Source organism: Sceloporus undulatus, chromosome 2 (assembly GCF_019175285.1).
Source record: "Sceloporus undulatus isolate JIND9_A2432 ecotype Alabama chromosome 2, SceUnd_v1.1, whole genome shotgun sequence".
NCBI classification, from domain to species: domain Eukaryota; kingdom Metazoa; phylum Chordata; class Lepidosauria; order Squamata; family Phrynosomatidae; genus Sceloporus; species Sceloporus undulatus.
Genome location: NC_056523.1, coordinates 11,733,899 through 11,757,469, shown reverse-complemented (window position 1 = coordinate 11,757,469; position 23,571 = coordinate 11,733,899). Strand labels below are relative to the sequence as shown.

General features: G+C 43.3%; 1 protein-coding gene across 1 annotated transcript in view; it reads right to left on the bottom strand.

The window, feature by feature from the left end:
• Nucleotides 1-23,571, bottom strand: part of TNXB (tenascin XB) — a 140,610-nt gene that overhangs the window by 40,664 nt on the left and 76,375 nt on the right. The window contains 13 exon segments of the mRNA XM_042450345.1: nt 332-664; nt 2,320-2,658; nt 4,366-4,692; nt 5,508-5,819; nt 9,083-9,382; nt 9,769-10,059; nt 11,441-11,728; nt 13,486-13,773; nt 16,273-16,563; nt 17,391-17,678; nt 19,062-19,373; nt 20,508-20,816; nt 21,876-22,181. Coding sequence (XP_042306279.1) covers nt 332-664; nt 2,320-2,658; nt 4,366-4,692; nt 5,508-5,819; nt 9,083-9,382; nt 9,769-10,059; nt 11,441-11,728; nt 13,486-13,773; nt 16,273-16,563; nt 17,391-17,678; nt 19,062-19,373; nt 20,508-20,816; nt 21,876-22,181 — 3,984 coding nt within the window.

Below are 23,571 nucleotides of genomic sequence, written 5' to 3'. Positions count from 1 at the left end.
CATAAGGATTATGAATTTGTGTTTACTTTCTGAAATGAGAACAGATAATTTTAGGAAACTGAACTGAGTATCCAAAAGATGGATTCTGCACCCATAGTGCTATTACTCTCAATCCCAGTGGGGCTGTACCATGCTTTCAGTTTTGCCTAAAAGTAAAAGTAATGGGAACACAAGAAGGAAAGGAAAAAAGGCAGGTCACAGGTCTTTGAGAGATTTTCAAAGGTTAGCAATACACCTAAAACCTAACAAAATGGGAGGAAATGAGTTAAAGAATGGTGGGATGATATCAAGTGTATCCCCCCACCCCATCTTTTCTAGCTCATCAGCTGACCTTTTGTCACAGCATTGGCAGAGATGGGTCCGAGACGTTGTTGTCCAGAGATACCATAAAGATTGAACCTGTATTTGTGAGAGGGGACCAAGTTGGGGACAGTGACCTCGCGGGAGCCCCCTCCTACAGGGAGCGCCCGGGGTCTTCCTTCTGCGTCCTTGTATTGGATTGAGAAAGAATCAAAGGTTCCCAGGGGGATGGTCCATGTGAGATGGGCAGCATTACTGGTGACCTCAGAAACTGTGAGCTCCCCCAAGTGGGGCTGTGTTCCAGTGGGGACCTCCTTGACTGCTTCTTCTCCCACTTCTTGGTGCTTCTCATCACCTGTTGTGGCTGGGGTTAAAACAAAGATGGTGAATGAGTGAATGAGAAAAATGCTCAGATAACGTTCTAGAATTCAAAGATTAGCCATGTTAGTCTGTAGAACCAGTATGTAGAAAGATCTTGCGGCACCTTTGAGACTAACTGAAAGAAAGAAGATGGCAGCATGAGATCTCGTAGATATAAGTCTACTTCCTCAGAGACATTTAGTGGAGTGCATAATGTTCTAATAGACTTTACCTTCTTCTGAGATATTACTACAAGAAGAAAAGAAATAACTTGCCAGGAGATTAGTAAGTATAACCAAATGTACAGTCAGGTTCACAGGATCAAAGAGTTAGAAGAGACCTCAAGGGCCATCTAAGTCCAACCCTCTGCCATGCAGGAATACACAATTAATCTTCCACATTAAAAGCCTGGCTCCAGTCATCCATGTCCTCCTAACTACCTGACTAGACTATGTCTTGTATTTGGGGTGGCCTTGGAAGACTATTTGGAAACATCAGTTAGTGCAGAACAGGAAGGCACCATCTGTTCCGTGCATCTACACTGTAGAAATAATACAGTTTAACACCATTTAACTGCTGTGATTCCATTCTACAGAATCCTGGGATTTGTTGTTTGGTGATACACCAACACATGGGCAGAAAAGGCTAAAGAACTTGTAAAACTACAAATCCCAAAACCAGCCACTCACTTCACAAGCTTGCTGAGCATGTGTCTGGCTGCCGGCTGGGCATTGTCATTATTATTATTAAGCTTTATTGATATAGCGCTGTAAATGGTCACCTTATTGTCACCTCTGTTGCTGGCCACTGTATTCATGGTTTATCCACGTTTGTGGAGGTCCTGTGCCCTAATCCCTGTGAATGTGGACTCAGTAGTGATGATGAATACCTAGATTTTCTTGCCCATAACTGTTTCATATTCATGATCACTTCTTAGACATAATTTTGACAATACTACCACAATCGTAACTCCACTCCAACCTACTTTACTGGACACAGCTGCATGGGGAGAATGAGGTCCATTCTGTTGGTGGTTGGCACATGGATGACTAATGTTTCTGTCAGGTTTGGGGGAGGATGTTGGGCCAGGAGAGGTTATTTAGTTAAGTAGCTGTTCCTGGATTCTAGCTTATATATTTATTTTATTCAACTTAATTTATATCCAATATGGGACCCAATGGCATGGTGACCAGATGTCATATCCACAAAGGAGGACAAGACATTGCAAAATGTAGGGCATTCAAGAAAAATGTAGGACATTACAAAATAAAAACACTCATATAAATATAAATTAATGCTTCTTAGTCATATTCAGAATGGAGGACATCTTGAAATTCATCTTGGGCTGAAGGTTGAAATGTAGGACATGCTTTGGAAAAGGAAGACGTCAGGTCACCCTACCCAAAGTACATGCCAAACTGCCATTCTGAAGTATAAATACTTCCACATTTCAGTCAGAACTCTCACACATTCAACCTTATCAACTGGCAGAAAAAAAAATGGGTAAAGAAGGAGGAAAGAAGAAGACACAGGTGATGGTTCTTCCAGAGACCTTCAAAGACTAGAAGCTGACCTAAAACTTAGGAACATGGGGAAAATGAGTTAAAAAAGGCTGAAACGAAATCAATTCTGTCCCTCTTTCCCAGTATATCAGCTGACCTGTTGTCACAGCAATGGCTGAGATGGGTCCCAGTCGCCTTTGTCCAGTTAGACCATAGAGATTGAACTTGTATTTGTGAGAAGGGACCAAGTTGGAGACCATGATTTCACGGGAACCTCCTCCTACAGGAAGCATCTGGAATCTTCCTCCTGCATCCTTGTACTGAATGGAGAAAGAATCAAAAGTTCCCAGAGGGACAGTCCAGGTGAGACGGGCAGAGTTACTGGTGACCTCAGAAACTGTGAGCTCCCCCAGTCGGGGCTCCATTCCAGCAGACATGTCCTTGTCTGCATCTTCTTCCACCCCTCGGGGCTTCTCATCATGTGTTGTTCCCAGAGCTAAAACAAAGATGTTGAGTGAAAAGGATAAGGTTCCATTAGACATTGGCCTTTTGGTCTTCTCATGAGCTAATACCGTAAGAAAAAAAGAAAATAACTGGCTAGGAAGTTACAAAGCATAATTAGAGACAGCAATAACATAAAAGTAGGGTTTTCCATATTAATCGCCTGGCCCATGTTAACATAGGAACGGCGTGATATAAATAAAATTTCAATCAATTTCAATCAATCAAACATCTTGACTAGACTATTGCAATATCATGTATATAGGGCTGCCTTTGAAGAATATTTGGAAACTTCAGTGTTGAAAATGGTTGTTAGGATTGTTGACATGGTACAATTGTGAAGGACCTATACTGGAAGAGATTTCTTATTGCCCATTTATTTCTGGGCCCAACTAAAAATGCTTGTTCACATTAACTTTCCTTTGTATTCAGAGACATAGCCATATTAGTCTGGCATATCAGTCTGCAAAGGGATGTTGTAGTACCTGTGCAGACCGGTCATCAAGGCCGGTGTGGGGGCGGAGTCGGGGCATCACGTCCACATGACACATGCCCTGACTCTGTCCCCAGGGTGCCATGATGCTGCATACTGCTCCACATGGTGTGTGGCACCACAGCGCTCCTCTGGCACTGTGTCCACACAATGCAGCACCAAAGGAGCACCTTCAAGCAGTGGGACTATGGCTATCGCGGCTCCTTTTTGCACCCTGGAAAGGTCAGATTGGGACCGCAGTGTGTGGTTGCCGTGGCCCCAATCCAGCGCACCTTAGGGTGGCTGCAGGCCACCCCTCAGGACGGACTGCACAGCCCCTAACTGTACAAAATAAGTTGCAGCATAAGCTTTCATAGATTTGCTCTGATTTCATAGACTTGGTCTAGACTTGGTCCATGCTTCTAAGAAAGCAGACCAAGGGGCAAAACAGACAGCCACAAAGGAGCGGCTTACTGTTGCCCCTTTGAGCACCAGATCAGGGCCATGGCAACTGCACCCTGCAGCCCTGATCCAGTGCTTTGCCAGCTTTAAAAAAAAACAGCAAAATGCTGCTCCTTTTAGAGCCGGCAAAAGGCACCTTTGCTGCCGCAGCAGCACTTTTGGGCACTCCTTTCAGCATGCCTCATATAAATGCCACGCCAAAGAAGCACCATGATGACGCCCACCATGCATAGGGGTGGCTTCGGGGCATGCGTTGTCCAAACACCATATCCCCACGCCAGTGTTTCAAGACAGTCTGTACAGCCCCCAAATCTATGAAAACCTCTTTCTACAGCTTATACAATTTTCTTGTTTTGTGCTAATATTGTCATCTGACCACCTTACTTCTTAAAATGACTGGAGAGAAAGGCTTTTTGACTACCAGTTCCCACCCATGAAATGTCTTCCCCAAATAGGTTTGCCACCTGACTTCATCGCTGAACTGAAGAGTGACACATTTTGCAGAAGTACAGAGAAGGGTTGTTTTTTTTTTGGGGGGGGGATTTATTTTCTACAACTCTGTTATCCACTCAGCCCTATCAGAAAAACAAACAAACAAACAAATAGGTAAATAAGAAGGCAAGAAAAGGAGACAGGTGATGATCCAGCTAGAGTGTCTCAAAGACTATAGATTTACCTAAAACCTAATATAGTGGAAAAGTGAGTTAAAGAATGGTAGGAGAGAAACCAATAGCATCCTTCCCCATCTTTTCCAGCATATCAGCTGACCTGTTGTGACAGCATTGGCAGAAATGGGTCCAAGACGTCGTTGTCCAGAGATACCGTAAAGATTGAACCTGTATTTATGAGAGGGGACCAAATTGGGGACCATAACCTCACGGGACTCTCCTCCTACAGGCAGTGCCTGGGGACTTCCCTCTGCATCCTTATACTGGATTGAGAAAGAGTCAAAAGCTCCCAGGGGGACGGTCCAGGTGAGACGGGCAGCGTTACTGGTGACCTCAGAGACCGTGAGTATCCCCAAGCGGGGCTCCGTTCCAGTGGGGAGTTCCTTGCCTGCCTCTTCCTCTTGGTGCTTTTTATCTCCTGTTGTAGCTGGAGTTAAAACAAAGATGGAGATAAAGTGAGAGACTGATGCTGAAATAATGCCGTCATGAGCTTGCTTTTTTTCCCAGTTAGCTCCCTAGCATCAGCAAAAAGAAAACAGCCTGTTAGCAGATGAAAAAGAGAAACTGCAGTTAGGAAAGGGTCACATTGGGAGATTTATTTAAATCACTTGGCTCCTGTTAGGCATAGCAATAGCAATAGCAAGTACATTTCTATACTGCTTATCAGTGCACTTAAGCACTCCCTAAGCTGTTTACAAAGTGTAAGCTAATTGCCCCCAACAATCTGGGTACTCGTTTTAGCGACCTCCTCAGAAGGATGCAAGCCTGAGTTGAGCTTGAGCCCTTTCGCTGGTATTGAACTCACAACCTTATGGTTGGTGAATGAGTGGCTGTAGTACAGGCATTGAATCGTTGTGCCACCAGGGCTCCTAACTGCGCCACCAGACATGTCTGGTAACATCCTGCAAAGGGAACTTGTAGCACCTTTGAGACCAAGAGATCCTGTTAAGGTAACATCCTGATTAGACTACTACAACGTGTTGTATATGGGGCTGCTTCTGAAGTCTACTTGGAATCTTCAGTTGATGGAGAAAATGGCAGAAATCGGTATAGTCTCACCAATGCAAAGATGGATCTTTTTGTTGACTTTAAAAAGAGATCTGCTGCAACCAAAACAGTAAGTAAAAGCTGTTGGTGAGAGAATAAACACAAAACCAGAGAGAATGTCTCCCTGAAGTTTACAAGAACAGAACAAGAAATTAAGAAAAGACAGGTGCTGGTTTTTCTATATCCACTGCTGACCTGTGACAATACTGATGGAGACCGGGCCAAAGAGCCTGCGTTCAGAGATGCCATAGAGGTAGAATGTGTATCTGTAGGAAGGCACCAGGTAGTAGATCACCACTGAGTTGGTCTCCTTATCTGCAGGAATTTCCTGGGGCTTGCTTTCAGCATCCGTGTACTTGACCACAAAGGAGTCAAAAGTCCCCCTGGGGACATCCCAAGACAGACGGACAGAATCGCTGGTGACATCAGTTACAGAGAGCTCCCCCAAGTTGGGCTCTGGGGGTGGAGTTGCTGTTCCTTTCACTTGCTGCTCTTGAGGCAATGGAACTGTTAAAAAAAGAGAGAGAGGAGGAAGGGGGGAGCAAGAAAAGATATTGCTGAAACACAGTTGCTACAGCTGATGAGCTTCCATTGAGTGGGAACAGGAAAAAACTGACTTTGACATGGTTTCATTGATCCTGGTTTCCAGAAAACATAGGACATGATAACTCTTAACTGTAAGCCTGCCAGATCCAAACTGATGTAGGCCTAATTCAAACCAGCCCCATGGTAAATTAGAGGAGGAAAGGATCACACACAAATTCAAACAGGGGCAGGGAGGATGAAAGACCAAACTGATAATGGCATCTTTCCAAGAAGGCTTCTAAAACCAATTGCTACCTGATGGTCGCAACACAAAGTAAATGAAAGTGGAAACAGACAGTGGGGGTGAGGAGGAGAATATGGAGCTGAAATAGATTTGAGAGAGAACATTAATAACTTGTCGGAGGTGCAAATACATGGGCAGTATATGACGGCCCAATCTAGTCATATTCTGTCAGCAAGTGTGGCTCATTCCTGGTTGGACATGGTGACAACCTGGTGTTCAGATGTTCACATATGCTGTGAAGCTGCTTTCAGCACCACCACCACCACCTTACCCATCGCCATTGCACCATTCTCTTTACAACCTCCTGCCATGGCCCATAAAGATGGAAATGTGGTGCCTGGCTTCACCTATATGGCCAGGTGCCTCCTTCCAACCTCACAGATATTTTGTACTTCAGGTCCCAAAATGCCCAGCCAGCATAGCCAATGGTTACTGATTTGGTGAAATGAAATCTAAGAACCACCAGCAGCCACACCACAGTTTTGGACCCCTTCTCCTTGTTTGGGTAGGTTATGGTGAGAAGAGTATGATAAGTTTTGGGATTTGCCATGGCTGGTTATAGAGCCTGGGTTTCTAAATCTGTTATTATTAAATGCAAACTGGTGGCAAATACTATTCAGTGAAACATTCTCTTTACACTCCCTTCTCTCATTTGCGATTATTGCATTGGGCCTTCAGTCAGTATAAGAATTTCCTGCACACCCCTACACTATACATACTGGCTCACTAGAATTTTCCCCATTTCCGCAATCATCACTTGTGATCCATGGCCATCAATATGTCTGTCTATGTAAGTTAACATGCCATGTGGTCATAGTAAATTCCAGGTGTGTCTGTGGCCACATAAGAACTCCCCCCACTCATCCTTTCTCACTCTCTCTTTCTTTTTCCCTTCTTTGTGATAATGGGCTCTCCAACTGGACAACACAGCTGGGGGGTGGTCTTCCCTCCAGGAAAACAAATGGTTAATGATGTGATGGTGTAAGTTGCATTTATTGGGGCCACCTTCATGAAGGAACAACAGGTAATGAGACACAACTGCCCAATGAAATGACCAGTTGGTTAGGAGAGTGAATCTTCAAGATACCTTTCAGCAGAAGTTATAAAATGCCTCAGGCGACCACCACAAGCCAAAAGAGAAGAAGATGGGGCCTGACTAAAGCAAACTAGAGCAGCACTATTACTTCCCTTGATCTAGACACTATGTATGTAAACCGCCCTGATCTGGGGAAGGCGCGGTATATAAATAAAACTTTTATTTTATTTTTATTAACAAGGGCTGGGTGCCTGCCACACCTATGGGGAACTTGGCTGAGGCTGAAGGAATATCCAGCCTCCTAGTTCCCCTCCCCATGAATATCCAGAAGCCCAGAACTCCAACTGTTGTTGTGAGTAGCTAGAGAATGTTTTGTTTAGCTGCATAACAGCTTGTTTTTATTTGGTGAACCTGGCTGCATATGATTTAGACCAGTGGTTCCCAACCTTTGTTCCTCCATTTGTTTTGGACTTCAGATCCAAGATGCACCAGCCAACTTGGCCACAGTCAGGAATAATGGGAGGTGAGGTCCAAAACACCTGGAGGACCAAAGGTTGGGAACAACTGTTCTGTAATTTGTAAGTGCTCTACTTGTCCCTGAAAGTAGACGTCCTTCATGAAGAGAGAGATCTTTTGCTAATGTAAATTTCTTGTTTGGAATAAAGCTGTCCCTTAAAATATTCCTCTCTTTCACACTCTTTCACATGCCTGCTTAATCTTAACTCTCACCAGGGAGTGGAAGGAGGAAATTCTCTGCGGAATTAGAGGTGGAAATTGCAACTGAGAAGCCCCAGTAACTGCCTTTTGTTTGTTGTTGCTAACCTCAACTCATGGAGACCCTATGAATGAGACATCTCCATGAACACATATTCTCAGCCTCTCTGCTCAGGTCCATAACCTCCCTAAGTCCATCCATCTGGCATACAGTCTTCCTTTCTTTCTATTTCCCTCTACCTTTCCTAGCATCAATGTCTTTCCTAATGAGTCCCGTCTTCTCGTAATGTGTCTAAAGAATAACAGCCTCAGTTTGATCATCTTGGCTTCCAGGGAGATTTCCGGCTTGATCTGTTCTAGAACCCAGTTGTATGTCTTTTTGATTGTCCATGGTATCCTCAGCACTCTTCTCCAGCACATCTCAAATGAACTGATTTTCTTTTTATCCACTTTCTTCATTGTCCAGCTCTCATATCTGTCCATGTTAAACATGATAGCCATGTTTAAATGTGTAAAGGAATGTCATATTGATGGGGAATACAACTGTTTGTACAATTCTAACTTTAATGCTCGGTTGTATATCTTCACTCTTTAAGATCTTTTCTAGTTCTTTCATAGCTATTCCTCGTCTTCTTTTTTCTTGACTGCAGTCTCTATTCAATATTCTTCAATCCAAGGTATGGGAAATCTTTAACTATTTCAATTCCCTTACTATTTCAGTTTAATTTATGTAAATTCTTGGGTGGGGATGTGTGTGAAAATACATAGATTGTTGCAGCTTGTATATATATGGCCTCAACTTGCTCAGCAGAAGCTGGAGACTTGATACTCCCTGAGCAGGGTATGTACAAGCTCTGCTGAGCTATTTCTTTATTTGAAATTCTCCTCTGCTTAGCCAGGCCTTAAGAAAACTATGTAAATATGTTCTGAATGTACAAGCAACCAGTAAAGTTTTTAGTTATGTACCATCCTTTGCTAAAGATAGTCTGAGAGGGACCAAGAGATTCAGGAGAAGACTTTGCTGAGGGAAACTGACTCTTAATTGAACCAATCTTCATCTTTTCTCAAAAAAGAGGGGGCTAGGAGTCTGGCAATATACCCCTAATCCAACCCATATCAGTAACATTCTAGCATAAGACAGATAATTTTGTGTCCCCAGGGGCTGAGCAAGGGTGTGGGTGCACAGCTCACCTGTGAAGGTGTCAGTGGATATGGGTCCAAGGGTCTCACCACCAGAGATACCATAGAGGTCAAATTGGTACCTCTGGGAAGGAACCAGGTTAGGGACTGTGACCTCATGAGAGCCACCATCTACAGGCAGGGTCTGCACATCATCCTCTCCATCTTCATACTGAATAAGGAAGGAGTCAAAACGTCCAACCGGGACACTCCAAGAAAGGTGGACCGAATCACTGTTGGTTTCTGAGACCAAGAGCTCCCCCAAGCGAGGTTTGCGCCCTTCATCTATCTCTTCTTCTTCCTCTGGTTCAGCTAGGATAGAAAATAGGGAGGAGAAGAGATCCAGAGGCCATGAGAAATGTCCCGCAGGTGGATCGTTCTGCTATTAAAATGTGGAAAAGAAAGCTAAGAGATGCCCAGGGAGGCAACATGCCTGGAACGTAAAAGAGAAAAAGTTTTAAATGGTGGCAAATATGCAACACATTTCTTTATAACCAGTGAGGGAAAAAAAGAGAGAGAAAGAGATAAGAAACTATGGGATGACCACAGAATGAGAGTTGATGTCCACCAAACGTCTGTGGGAAACACACTTCTCTCTCCTGCATTAGAAGATAAGAGGATATTATGGAAATAATTTGTTTCTCCCTTCCCTTACAAACCATGCTGCTTTAAAAGAAACAGAGAAGACACCTGCTGACCTGTGGTGGCCTCAGAGGAAACAGGGCCCAAACGCTTGCGACCAGAAACACCAAAAAGATTGAACTTGTATCTGCGGGAAGGAGCCAAGTTTGAAACAGTGACCTCACGAGAGGTTCCTTCCACAGGCAATGACTGGGGCTTGCCTTCCGCGTCCTTGAACTGGACCAGGAATGAGTCAAAACTTTCTTTTGGGACTGTCCAGGAGAGAAGAGCAGAAGTGCTGGTGACTTCGGAGATGGAGAGCTCCCCTAGGCTGGGCTGCACTGGCTCTTCCTTCTTTGCTGCAGATGCTGAGGATGGGGGGATGGCAAAGAGAAAAGCAGGAATTAGAACTGCATCCTTAAAAGAGTAGCCAAGAAGTAAAAATGACACCACTTTAGATGTTGTAGCTCCATCTTATGGTATCCAGAGGAGGACGACCAAAATAGTGAAAGGTCTGGAAGCCATAGACTATGAGGAATGGTTTAGGGAGCTGGCTATGTTTAACTTGGAGAAGAGAAGATTAAGAGGGGACATGATAGCCATGTTTCAATATGTGAAGGGATGTCATATTGAGGGTGGAGCAAGTTTGTTTTCTGCTGCTCTAGAGATAAAGACACAGAGCAATGGATCCAAGCTACAAGAAAAGAGATTCCTCTTAAGGATTAGGAAGAAGTTCTTGACGGTAAGAGCTGGACAACATGGGACTATGCTGCATCATAGAGTGGTGGAGTCTCCTTCTCTGGAGGTGTTTAAGCAGAGGCTGAATCATAGAATTGCAGAGTTGGAAGAGACCACAAGGGCCATCCAGTCCAACCCCATTCTGCCATGCAGGAACTCTCAATCAAAGCATCCCCAACAGATGACCATCCAGCCTCTGCTTAAAGATCTTTAAGGATGGAGACTCCACCACACTCCGAGGGAGTGTGTTCCACTGTAGAACACTACAGCCTCCTAATGTCGAGGTGAAATCTCTTTTCCTGTAGCTTGCATCCATTGTTCTGGGTTCTAGTCTCTGGAGCAGCAGAAAACAAGCTTGCTCCCTCCTCAATATGACATCCCTTCAAATATTTAAACAGGGCTATCATATCACCTCTTAACCTTCTCTTCTCCAGGCTAAACAACCCCAGCTCCCTAAGTCGTTCCTCATAGGACATGGATTCCAGACCCTTCACTATTTTAGTTGCCCTCCTTTGGACACGCTCCAGTTTCTCAATGTCCTTTTTGAATTGTGGTGCCCAGAACTGGATACAATATTCCAGATGGGGCCTGACTAAAGCAAACTAGAGCAGCACTATTACTTCCCTTGATCTAGACACTATATTGATGCAGCCTAAAATTTTATTGATGCAGCCTAAAATCTTTTTAGCTGCCATGTCTTACTGTTGACTCATGTTCAACTTGTGGTCTACTTGGACTCCTAGATCCCTGGATGGACATCTTTTGGGTGTGCTTTGATTGTATATTCCTGCATTGTGAAATGGACTGGATGACTCTTGTGGCCTTTCCAACTGTATGATTTTATTATTCCAATCCTAGGATTTGTAGTTTTACAAGGTCCTTAGCCTTTTCTGCCAAAGAGTTCTGGTGCCTCACAAAACTACAAACCCAGGGATTCTGTAGGATGGAGTCATGGCGGTTAGACTGCATTATTTCTACAGTGTAGATCTACCCAAAGTCATATGTGCTGACCTGTGACTGCATCAGCAGGGGCTGGGCCAAGGCGTTTGCGCCCTGATATTCCAAAGAGATTGAATTTGTATCGACGGGAAGGAGACAGGCCTGTGATGGTGGTCTCACGGGTACTTCCATCCAGTGGCAATGCCTGTGGTTTGCCTTCAGTATCTTTGTACTGGATTAAGAAGGAGTCAAAGTTCCCTGTTCGGACGGTCCAGGTGAGATAGACAGAATGACTGGTGATGTTAGAGACAGACAGCTGTCCCAAGCTGGGTGGTGCTCGTGTTTCTGCTGGAGGTGCCACTATAAATGAAGGTTGAGAGAGACAGAGAGATCAGTAGTGAGTTATTTGCTAGCTTTATTTATTTATTTATTTATTTATTTATTTATAGTTTTTTGTGGGTTTTTCAGGCTATGTGGCCAGGTTCTAGAAGTTTCTTCCTGACGTTCCGCCAGCATCAGGAAGAAACCCTTCTAGAACATGGCCACATACCCCCCCCCCCCCCCCCCCAATGGATGCTGGCCATGAAAGCCTTCGACTTAATAAAAAATAGGATCCAGCTTACAATAATTTTTTTAAAATTTCCAACTAAAACATTAATTTACAAAAGTTAAAAAAGAATGAAACGTCACCTTTTTTGAAAAAAAAACATGGTTAAGGCAGCTAAAACACTAAAAACACAATCAGTTTTGGAAATAATATGCTGAACCACTTATCAAGGATAAGCCTTACATGTAACATTGTTATTGCTGTTGGCTGCCCTCAAGCTGACTTCAACGCATGGCAGCCCTGTGTATGAGATGTTTCCAAGCCCTGCATCCTCAACCACTCTGTTCAAGTCCTGCAGGCTTGGGGCCATGACCTCCTTGATTCAGCTTATCCACCTTTTATGCACTTTTCTTTTCGACCACCCACCTTTTTCCCCTTTCTACCACCCCCCTTTCCTAGCATTATTATCTTTTCTAGTGATTCATGCCATCCCCTGATGTGTCCAAAATACAACAGTCTCAGTTTAGTCATATTGGCTTCCAGGAAAAGTTCAGGCTAGATCTGTTCTAGGATCCATTTGTGTGAGTTTTTCACCATCCACCACGGTATCTTCAGCAGTCTTCTCTAGCACCACATCTTGAATGAGTTGATTTTCTTCCTATTTGCCTTCTTTAATGCCTAGCTCTCCTTTTGTACATGGCGATGGGGAACAGAATGGCTTGGACAATCCTGACCTTAGTGTTCAGCTTTATGTCTTTGCACTTTAGGATCTTTTCTAGTTCTTTCATAGCTGCCCTCCCCAATCCCAGCCTTCTTCAGATGTTCTAGCTGCAGTCCTCATTCTGGTCAATGGTTGATTCAAGCTATGTGACATTTTTAATTATTTCAATTTCCTCAATGTCTAGGTTGAATTTATGTAAGTGTTCTGTGGTCATTATTATTATTTTTTTCTTAACGTTCAGCATTAAACTTAGCACTTTTTTCTTTGGCTTAGTTTGGCTTAGTTAGCCAAAATAAGAAGCCAGAAGACATCTTTCTGGGATGCTGTACTCACAAGATTTCTACATTGAAACTCACTGGGTGACTTTAGGCAAGTCTCACCATCTCAGCCTCAGAGGATGGCAATCGCAATGGTGAACCCCTTCTGAAGAAACTTGCCAAGAAAACCCTACTATAGGTTTTCCTTTGGGTCACCATAACTGGAAATAACTAGAAGGCATGTATTAACAACAACAGCATCCAGGTATTATTATTATTATTATTATTATTATTATTATTATTATTATTATTTGTTGTAGTAGTAGTAGTAGTAGTAGCAGCAGCAGTAGTATTTTAAACCTTCAGTTAAGTCTTGGAGGTCTGTGGCAAGAAAAAATTAAATAAAAAAGGGGGGCTAGTAAAGAAAAGGTTAAAATAGATTAGATGATATCCCTTCCCCAATTCCTTCTGACTCTCATGATCTCTGATTTAGTCACCACCTTGAACACTTCAGATCGGTTGTGTAATTTGACACTGATCCCAGCACCCAGCCCAGATCCTGAGAAAGGGGCCTAGCTCAAACCAAGCTGACCTGTAACAGCATCAGTAGATATAGGGCCCAGGCGCTTGCGTCCAGTTAGTCCATACAGGTTGAACTTGTATCTGCGGGATGGGACCAGGTCAGGGACGATGATCTCACGAAAGACTCCTTCCACTGGAATGGCCTGAGGTTTGCCTTCTGCATCCTTGTACTGGACCTGGAAGCTGTCAAAGCTCCCAGTGGGGACAGTCCAGGAGAGGAGGACAGAGTTGCTGGTGATGTCGGAGGCAGAGAGCTCTCCCAGGCTGGGGGGAACTGGAGGATCCTGTGGAGCTGGAACTGGGTTGGACAAGAGATTAGGAGAGAGAGAGAGAGAGAGAGAGAGAGAGAGAGAGAGAGAGAGAGAGATGGTTGAACTATAGAGTACAAATAATGCATGCACATGGAAGGGAGAGGACTTTTTTATTATTTAATCAGTAACATGTTACTAATCAGACTAAAATAATTCTTCTCGCTTCTAGGGAAAACATGAACATCAAAACACAATACAATTATAGCTGTTACTGTTGTATGCCTTCAAGTAATTTCTGACTTAGGGCAACCCTAAGGTGAACATATCAAGGTGATTTCTTGGCAAGATTCCTTCAGAAGAGGTTTGCCATTGCCTTCCTCTGAGGCTGAGCAAGTGTGATTTGCCCAAGGACACCCAGTGGGTTTCCACAGCAGAGTGGGATTCAAATTCCAGTGTCCAGAGTGATACTCCAGTACTCAAACCACTGCACTGTGTTGGCTGTTATCTTCCTAAGGTACACACCTTTAAATACATTTGTCTAAATGTATGTATTTTGGGGATATATTTTCCAAATTACTGAAGTCTATTTGTGCCCATTATTCATAGATACATATTTTGAGTTGTATACTATTAAGCTGACAGGTGACCTGAAGGTATACATACATCCTCGCCCACACACATCATAAAAGGTAATCGTATTCCTCTTTGACAAGAGTAGGGGGTTGTGCTCATCTGCATTACTAAGCCAAAGAGCCAGCATTATCTGAGGACTGCTGTGGTGTTCATGTGGCTAGCATGACTGCACCAAACGCTGTTACCTTCCCACCGAAGTGGTACCTATTCATCCATGTGCATGTGCATGCTTTCAACTGCTAGGTTGACAGAAAGTGGGACTAGTGATGGGAACTCACCCCATCATGCAGCACTTGAAATGCCATCCTGCTGATCCTGCAGTCAGCAGAGTCAGCATCTTAACCACTTGAGCCACTGTGTCCTACACATACATCATACACCCCTATATTTGTCTTTCTTTTTGCCTAAGGGCATCTACACAGCCCACCCTTTGAAACAGAGGGTAGTTTTCACTCTGAAATGGAGGATGTGTGTGTGCATGTGCCTTGAAGTCACCTGTCAATTTATGAAGGCCCCATAAATTTCTTAGGGTTTTCTGAGCTAAGGAATATTCAGAAGTGGTTTTGCCACCTTCTTCCCCTGAAATATAGCTCTCCACAACATAAAAAGAGAGACCAACAAGGGTCAGTTATTTTATATAAGGCAGGCTACTGCATTCTGGGTACTTTGGGATTCTGTCTTCCATAATCCCTCATTATTGTCCAAGACAGCTGGGATTTATGAGCAATGTGGTTTAAGCCTTACTTATCTGTCTGAGTGTGTGTATGCCACCTGTTGACTTATGGTAACCTGATGAGTTTCAAAGGGTTTTCTTCTGCAAGCAATACTCAAAGCTGGTTTTGCCATTTCCTTCCCCTGAAATACAGCAGGCCCTTGGTATCTGCTGGGGTTTGGTTCCAGAACCCCCCAGGATACCAAAATCCACTGATTCTCAAATCTCATTAAGTACAATGGTAGAGAATAATGGCGTCCCTTATATAAAATGGCAAAATCAAGGTTTGCTTATTGGAATTTATATATTTTAAAAATATTTTCAAGCCATGGATGGTTGAATCCATGGATAAAAAATCCATAGATATGGAGCACTAACTGTATAGTCTACAGCACCTGGTATTTGTTGGCAGTCTCCCATCCAAGTATGCTTAGAAGAAAAAGGGCCTTCTTGGTGGTCCTCTCCTACCACATGATGGAATGGTACTCCTAGAGAGGCTTGCATAATACCTTCCTAGTATAGCACCTATTTACTGTTCATTCTCTCTATTCTGCTCTGTTTCTTCTTTTAAAAATCTCAAACTCCAATTCCATGTTATCCGTTTTGCTATCTGGTGTGTATCTAAGAGGTTGGGATAAGTACATTTTAATAATATAATATAATATAATATAATATAATATAATATAATATTACACACACACACAGAGGTCTCTGTGATATTAACAGTAGTTTTAGCTTTTGTAAGTATTTTTAGTACATTTTACACCCCATGATATCAATGGTTTTAGCTCTTGCAAATATTTTAATATAGTTTAATTCCTGTGATACTAATGGTAGCTTTAGCTCTTGCATATATTGTAACGTATTTTAGGCCCTGTGGTTTTAATAGTGGTTTCTGTTCCTGTTGTTTGTAGGATAGCTGTTGTAAAAGTAGTTGTTGTTTTTTTTCTTGCTGGGCTTTAGAACTTTTAAAAACAATTTATAGCTTTTATGGATTGCTATTGTAGAGCCAGCATGGTGTAGTGGTTTGTTTTGAAGGTACACAACAATAACAGAATTTAATACTAAATCCCATACAAATGTCTGTTCAGTAAGGGTGGTGGTAGAAACCACAATGTCCCACAACTGAATAGGAAGGTAATGTAGGCTACATTTGGAGAAATGCAATGCAACTGAGGCTGAGAGATGTTTCCATCCCTACCTGTGACAGCTTCTGCAGAAATGGGGCCCACACGCTTGCGACCAGAGATTCCATAGAGATTAAACTTGTATTTCCGTGAAGGAGCCAGATTGGGGACAGTGATTTCACGAGAGTCCCCCTCCACTGGCAGCGACTGGGGTTTCCCCTCTGTGTTCTTGTACTGGATCGTGAAGGAGTCAAAGCTCCCAGTGGGGACCAACCAGGAGAGACGGACAGAATCACTGGTGACATTCCAAACAGAGAGATCCGCTAAGGTGGGCTGAGGTGGCGGTGGCGTTGTGGGTGACGGGGCTGAAAAAGACAAAATGGAGGATAAAGATATGATTGGAGGGATTTATGATGGAGAATATAGTTTTAATGTTATATACTAACATGTCTCTGGGGACCACAGCAATGGTAGTGGGCTAAAATAGTCTTACACAGAATATCTGAAAACCAGGCTTGAAGAGAGATATACATGCAGTGTAAGAGAAATGGGTTACATTTGCCTTTCCAGTTCCTCAGCTCAAGGCACAAGAAAGAAAGAAAGAAAGAAAGAAAGAAAGAAAGAAAGAAAGACACCATGTTTAGCCAGAATAGACATGGGGAACCTCTTTTTGGCCTGAGGGCCAAAATCAACATCAATATCTCTAGATATTTACTGGAGGGAGTTATTTTCCAGTTGTGAGCTGGGTTAAAGAAAAAACTGTGGGTTCCAAAATAGATGCCTTTTAGCTTATGGCTGTTATTGCCAATTGCTGAGCCTTCTGAGAGGCGTTTGAGTATTTTTTGAAGGGAAAACACCAAACAAGAAACTAGGAAACTACCAAACAGATCTATAGATGATGGGATAAGGAATAGAGGAATAGGGCCGGCGACAGCTCCCACGCTAATTAGTTGGTGTTATCCAAGGTGCTGAATCCTATCTCCAAAATATATTCAGCACCTTGGATACTGTTTTAATTTTTTTTTTTTTTGCAAAACCTGGAGTCACTTTCCCTCAGACATCAAGGCTCTCAGTCATCATTGGACAGGGCCATTTAGGAAATCCCCAAGGGTCAGATTTCAATCCCCGGAGGGATGAATTAGGCCCCAGTGCCTGAGGTACCCCGTCTTATCCTAGATGTATTCTTACTGACCTGTCTCTGCTTCAGTGGAGATGGGACCAAGACGTTTTCTGCCTGAGACACCATAGAGGTTGATCTGGTATCTATGAGAGGGGACCAAGTCATGGAGATGGAGAGAACGCAGGGTCCCATCGACAGGGAGAGCTTGGGGTTTGTCCTGAGCATCTCGATACTGGATGATAAAAGAATCAAAAGTTCCTTCTTCCACAGTCCAAGAGAGATCCAGAGAATTTGGCATGACATTGTTAGCTGTCAGCTGCCCCAGCCTAAGAGGGGGAGTGGGCTTCTCCATCAGTGAAGCTGAAACAAAGAAGAGAAGGAAGTGTCCCCATCATCAGAGAGAAAGAGAACTTTGCTAGTTACTGCTCAGCCATCTAGGCCACGAGTTTTTTATTCTGCCTCTGCTAGCAATTCGGATTGGGGACTTATCCCTCCTTCCCTCTTCAAAATGATTCATCCTGTGGGGTGCCTCTGGAATTGTGGTATGCAGTCTATTTAAGACACTGCAAAACCCCTTTGGAAAAAAGGTGATGTCACTAATACTGGTCAGTCATTACTGCAGAAAGATTACAATGCTGGACATATTTGACAAGTGTTGTCATGCCTCATTTCCAGGACAGGTTCAGATATGACACAGACAGTGAAGCAGAAGGACAGGGTGTCATGCCTAGTTTCCAGGACCCAGGTTCAGACGATCAAGATTTTCATACCAACGCTTACAATGGGGTAAGTGCTGGTAAAACGCCTGTAAAACACCAGGGAAGTGCATGTGTATGAAAGCCTGACGTGCTTCCCAAATGTCAGGGAATCTTCCCCTTGCCTCCAGTGTCCCTGAATCGTTCAGGGAGCAGCAATTTCCCATTAACGCAAAGTTTCCATTCATAGGAAATTGCTGCTCTGTGAACAATTCAAGGATGCTGGAGGCGTGGGTACGATTCCTTGCCGTTTTGGGAAGTGCATCAGGCTTTCATATACACACGCTTCCCTTAAGTTTTACCGGTAGGGTTTTTAAAAATTACATTGTGTACTATATATTCCTTACAAACTACCTTTCCTAAGCTGCATAGAAGAGTATACGTCCAGAGCATAATGACAACTTTTTAAATATAAGTTTGTAAATGTCCTCATTCTGTACTGTAGACCAAGAGGAACTGCTTCACTCACCTAAACAGGGATGTAAGTCTTTGTAAATCTTGTTCTTGTAGGCAAGAATGAATGATTGTACCATTTTTCTTTTCACTGCAAGGAAGTCCTTGAGAACTGCTCAGTTTTCATGGGCTATTTGCAGTGGTATTTATTCTGTGAAAAAGGATTTATTCTCTGAATAGGGATTTATTCTCTGAAAAAAGCCACTTGGTTTTTGTGTGTGTGCAGAAAACATGTTTTTCTGCACAAAATGAAACTATGTTTTCTGTGTAGGAAACTTGCTTTCTGCACAGAAAATGCCATTTTCTACACACAAAAACCCACCACATGTTTTTTGAACAGAGCCAGCCCCAAATTGCAAAGATCCTCATCTTTACAGAATTCTCCACAGCAGGGTTTCGTGACACTTGGGAAACTCAATTTCATCTATTTTTCAAATATTATTTTAACTTACCACCAAAGGGCAGAAAGGAACCTGTGAAAAGAGAGAATTGTTGCTTGTGGGGGGAAAATATGGTTACAGTGGGTATAGCTGACCTGTGATTGCCTCAGTAGAAAGGGGGCCAATCCGCTTGGTACCAGAGACTCCATAAAGATGGAATTTGTATTTACGGGAAGGTACAAGGTTGGAAATGGTGACTTCATGGGTAGCTGCCTCTACAGGCAAGGCCTGGGGTTTACCCTCTGCATCCTTGTATTGAATTAGGAAAGAGTCAAAGGATGGCCCAGTCAAGACAGTCCAGGAGAGCCTGAGTGAGTCACTAGAAATGTCAAAAGTGGAGAGTTCCCCAAGTTTGGGCTGTGAGGCCAATACTCCCGCTTGTTCTGGTTGTGATGCTGAGACTGGGGCTAGACAGAGAAGAAGAGAAGGGAGGCAAGTAAAGCTTACATCGTGGCAGTCTAAAACTCTTCTGCTCCTGTAATAATAAAATTGTCACTAGAAGAAAGCAAGAATCTCCCCCAACCATATCACCTATGAACAGTTGCACCCATTGGTTTCCACATGTCCAAAGCAAAGACTGAAAAGGAGACAATGGTGACACATTGCAAGAAACACTGAAAAGCGAAGCTATGTATTTTTCTCATATCTCAGATTTTAGATGTGCAAAATTTTCTCATTGTACAAATTTTCTCCTTGTCCCTGTGCCATGCAAAACCTTGGCTGCCACCACATTGCAAAATTAATGGAGTCTAAAACTGCTTTAACTGTCATGGTTCCATCCTATGGAATCCTGAGATTTGTAGGCTGTTGTGCACCAGAGCTTTCTGACAAAGAAGGCTAAAAATATATCCTCAAACTGCAGATCCCATAATTCCATCATACTGAGCCATGGCAGTTAAAGCAGTGTCAAACTGCATTAATTCTGCAGTGTAGACTAGCCCTTGTCAATCTGCAAACAAGTGTTCTTTGTCCATGCACAGCCTTTCAGGGCCACAACCAAGAGTTCCATGCAAAAACTTCCTAGGTGTTTAATCGCTCCCTATCTCCAAATACTAATAGAGATACAGTCTGAATGACATAAGAAACTTCTGCAGGTTGCATTAGTTGCATGGATTCAAATTTCCCCTCTCGATATTAAGAATGTGATGTTAAACCCTCAACTATAGGGAGGAGCTCCTGCTGAATTTCTAGGGAAGTCCCTTTTCTAGGAATTTCTTGCCCCCTCCAGGCTACCAATTTAATGGACTGTAAATGGGCCCTTGAAACCAAACATAGGAAAAATAGTCCTGTGAAAAGAGAACAGGACAGTTTCCGCTTGGACTGTAACAAAACAAGAAGGTTATTTGCAACCAGAAATCTGTTTCCCCTGCCCCCCTCCCCCACAAAAGCTGTTAAAATCTAAAGGCAGAAAGATGAGTCTGAAAATAGTAGAAATCTTTCCATTAGGATTTGTATTGTGTTGCTCCAGCTGCCCTTTGAGAAAAAAAGGAGATAAGAATTATCCCAGAATAATCCCAACCAATTCAGCCAGTGATGCTAACCTGTGACAGCCATCACAGACAAAGGGCCATAACGCTTGCTTCTAAAAACCCCATAGAGGTTGAATTTATATCTCTGTGAGGGCTCCAGGTTTGCTACAGTGAGGGTGCGGGACACGCCATTCACAGGCAACGCTTGAAGTCTCCCTTCTGAGTCTTTGTACTGGACTAGGAAGGAGTCAAAATCCCCAGTAGGGACAAGCCAGGAGAGGCGGACTGAATTATTGGTAACATCCGTAACGGAGAGCTGGTCCAGGCTTAACTGAATGGTTACTCTTTCCGTGGTCACCTCTGGGGATGTTGCTGTAGCAGCTAAAAAGAGAGAGAAATTGTAACCCACTGGGGTGGGCTGAGACCGGAACTTGGAAACGTTACTTTTGGGGGATTATCCCTTACAAGTGCTAGCCAGTATTCACAATAACCTTGTCCTTTATTTTTGGAGTTTCTCACATGAGGCTAGTAAAGCACAATTACAGTAGGATAACAATGTTTGTGGTGGGTACAGATGGCTTTCTGTATCCACAGATTCTTTATCCACAGATTCAACCATCCACAGCTTGAAAATATTATATATATATATAAAGCAAATCTTGATTTTTTTCCATTTTACAGAAGGAACACTATTCTACTTTGCACTCCTATGAAACTTCGCATTCATAGGAAATTGCTGCTCCCTGAACAATTCAGGGATGCTGGAGGCAAGGGGACGATTCCCTGACATTTAGGAAGCGTGTCAGGCTTTCAGAGATGCATGTTTTACCAGCACTTACCCCATGGTAAGCAGTGGTATGAAAATCTTCAACATCTTGTGATAAGTACCTAGTAAAGACACGACAGCCACCCTCCTAACTCACAGATCTGAGATCCACGATCTCAAACATTTGCAGAGGGGGCGACCTGCACTATTTCCAGTGGTGTGTGCTCCATTCAAGCCTATGAGACTTGAATTTGCACGAGCCTCTGTTTTCGCAGGAGTCCAGAACAGATCCCCTGCAAAAATGGAAGTCCAACTGTGTTACCCTACTGTGATTGTGCTTTGCTGGCTCCTCGTGAGAAACTCCTTCCTCTGAGAAGTATGTATGTAAGTATGGAGGTGGACTGATTCAAGACAAGCCAAATAGCATTGTATAAATCCAATGACTGGGAAGAGATAATACTGTTGGAAATGCAACAACGCTCAGCATTTAAAGCAAGAGTGAGTAACTGTGGGAGGCTAAGGGGATGTGTTAGCCCCCACAAGGAACCTTGGAGGGCTCTGCCTCTCCCCCAACAAATGCTTCCAAATATACTCTAGGAGGCATAGGAGTATTTTGCTATGTTTTTCAACTCCATGCTGTGTTAATTCTGGGTCATTCAACAGCCACTGCTGACCTGTGGTGGCTTCGGTAGAGAGTGGGCCGGACCGTTTGCGTCCAGAGACTCCATAGAGATTGAACTTGTATCTGCGAGAAGGAACCAGGCTGGGAACAATGACTTCACGGGCATCTCCTTCCACAGGCAAAGCCTGGGGTTTGCCTTCAGCATCCTTGTACTGCACTAGGAAAGAATCAAAGCTCCCAGTGCGGACAGTCCAGGAGAGACGGACAGAGTCGGATGCGATATTTGAGACTGAGAGCTCTCCCAGGCTGGGCTGAAAAGCAGTCTGTTCTTCATCTTCCTGTGAGACTGTGGTGGAGGCTAAAATAGATAAAACCATGGCAATGAAAAGATATCAGCATTCAATAACAACAAAACCCACGCAAAAGAAACAAATCCCACAAAACACAGGTCCACATTTATAATCTGGACCTGTATCTCAGAAAATTGGCACACCTTGTCCTCTTAAAAAGGACCACTACATCTGAAATGTTCATCCAATTCTGGCAGATAAAGAAAAGGAAAGAAAAATATTATAGCCTTTTGTTGATTCCTCTATTATATTTAACCGAGAATTAGGGGAAATGAGCCAAAACTAGTTTGTGCTTTGGAGCTGAAATGAAAAGAGATGAAGTGAAAAGTTTCTGAAGTCTTAAATCAAAATAATGATTTACTCGAAGCATTTAAGACTTTTCCAGGCAGGGACGGATTAAGACATACTGAGCCATAGCATTACAAAGAAAATGTGTATTATTCTAACAGATTTGTTTTGTGTTTAGAGGCTCCCCCAGAATTTGAGCTCCTAAGCTTGTGCATAAATCTGGCCCTAGTTCCAACCAACAAATTCTTCTCGGCACACTCCTTAAACATATCTATCCTTCTTCCCAGTACTATGATACAACATATACAGCTCATGTGAAGTTGAAGGCTTTCACAGCTGGCATCCATAGTTTTTTGTGGGTTTTTCGGGCTATGAAGCCATGTTCTAGAGGAGTTTATTCCTGACATTCCGACAGCAGCTGTAGCTGACATCTTCAGAGAATGCTGGTATGGAAGAGAGTGAGGTATATACACTGTTAGTTCAGAGTAAGCAATTTACAAGTTAATCTGTGCATTGCTCTGTTGTTGAATGGCAAGGCCTCAGGGTGTCCATTTATTTAATAATTCTTGGATGTCTTAGTCATCCGTAAACCGAACCAACGTTTGGGTCACACAGCATACAGAAAACCTACACATATAGACAGATACCTGCATAAGAACTCCAACCATCACCCAAGACAAAAAAGAAGCACAATCAAAACACTGGTAGACCGGGCAAAATGCATCTGCAAAGCCCATTTCTTGGAAGATGAATTAAAGCACCTAGACCAGGCTCTACAGTCGAATGGTTATTCCAGCTCAGATATCAGAAGGGCTGCCAGGCCCAGAAAAACCCAGAGGAGGGAAGACAAACAACCACCCAAAGGTAAGGTATTTTTACCATACATCCAAGGAGTCACAGACAGAATAGGCAAAGTGGTGAGGAAGCACAACCTTCAAATGGTTTACAAACCGACGAAGAAAATCCAGCAAATGCTTTGCTCAGCCAAAGACCAGAAAGACCCTCTCACAGCCATAGGAGTTTACCGCATACCACGCAGCTGTGGACAAGTCTACATAGGGAGCACCAAACGCAGTGTACAAACAAGAATCAAGGAACACGAGAGACACT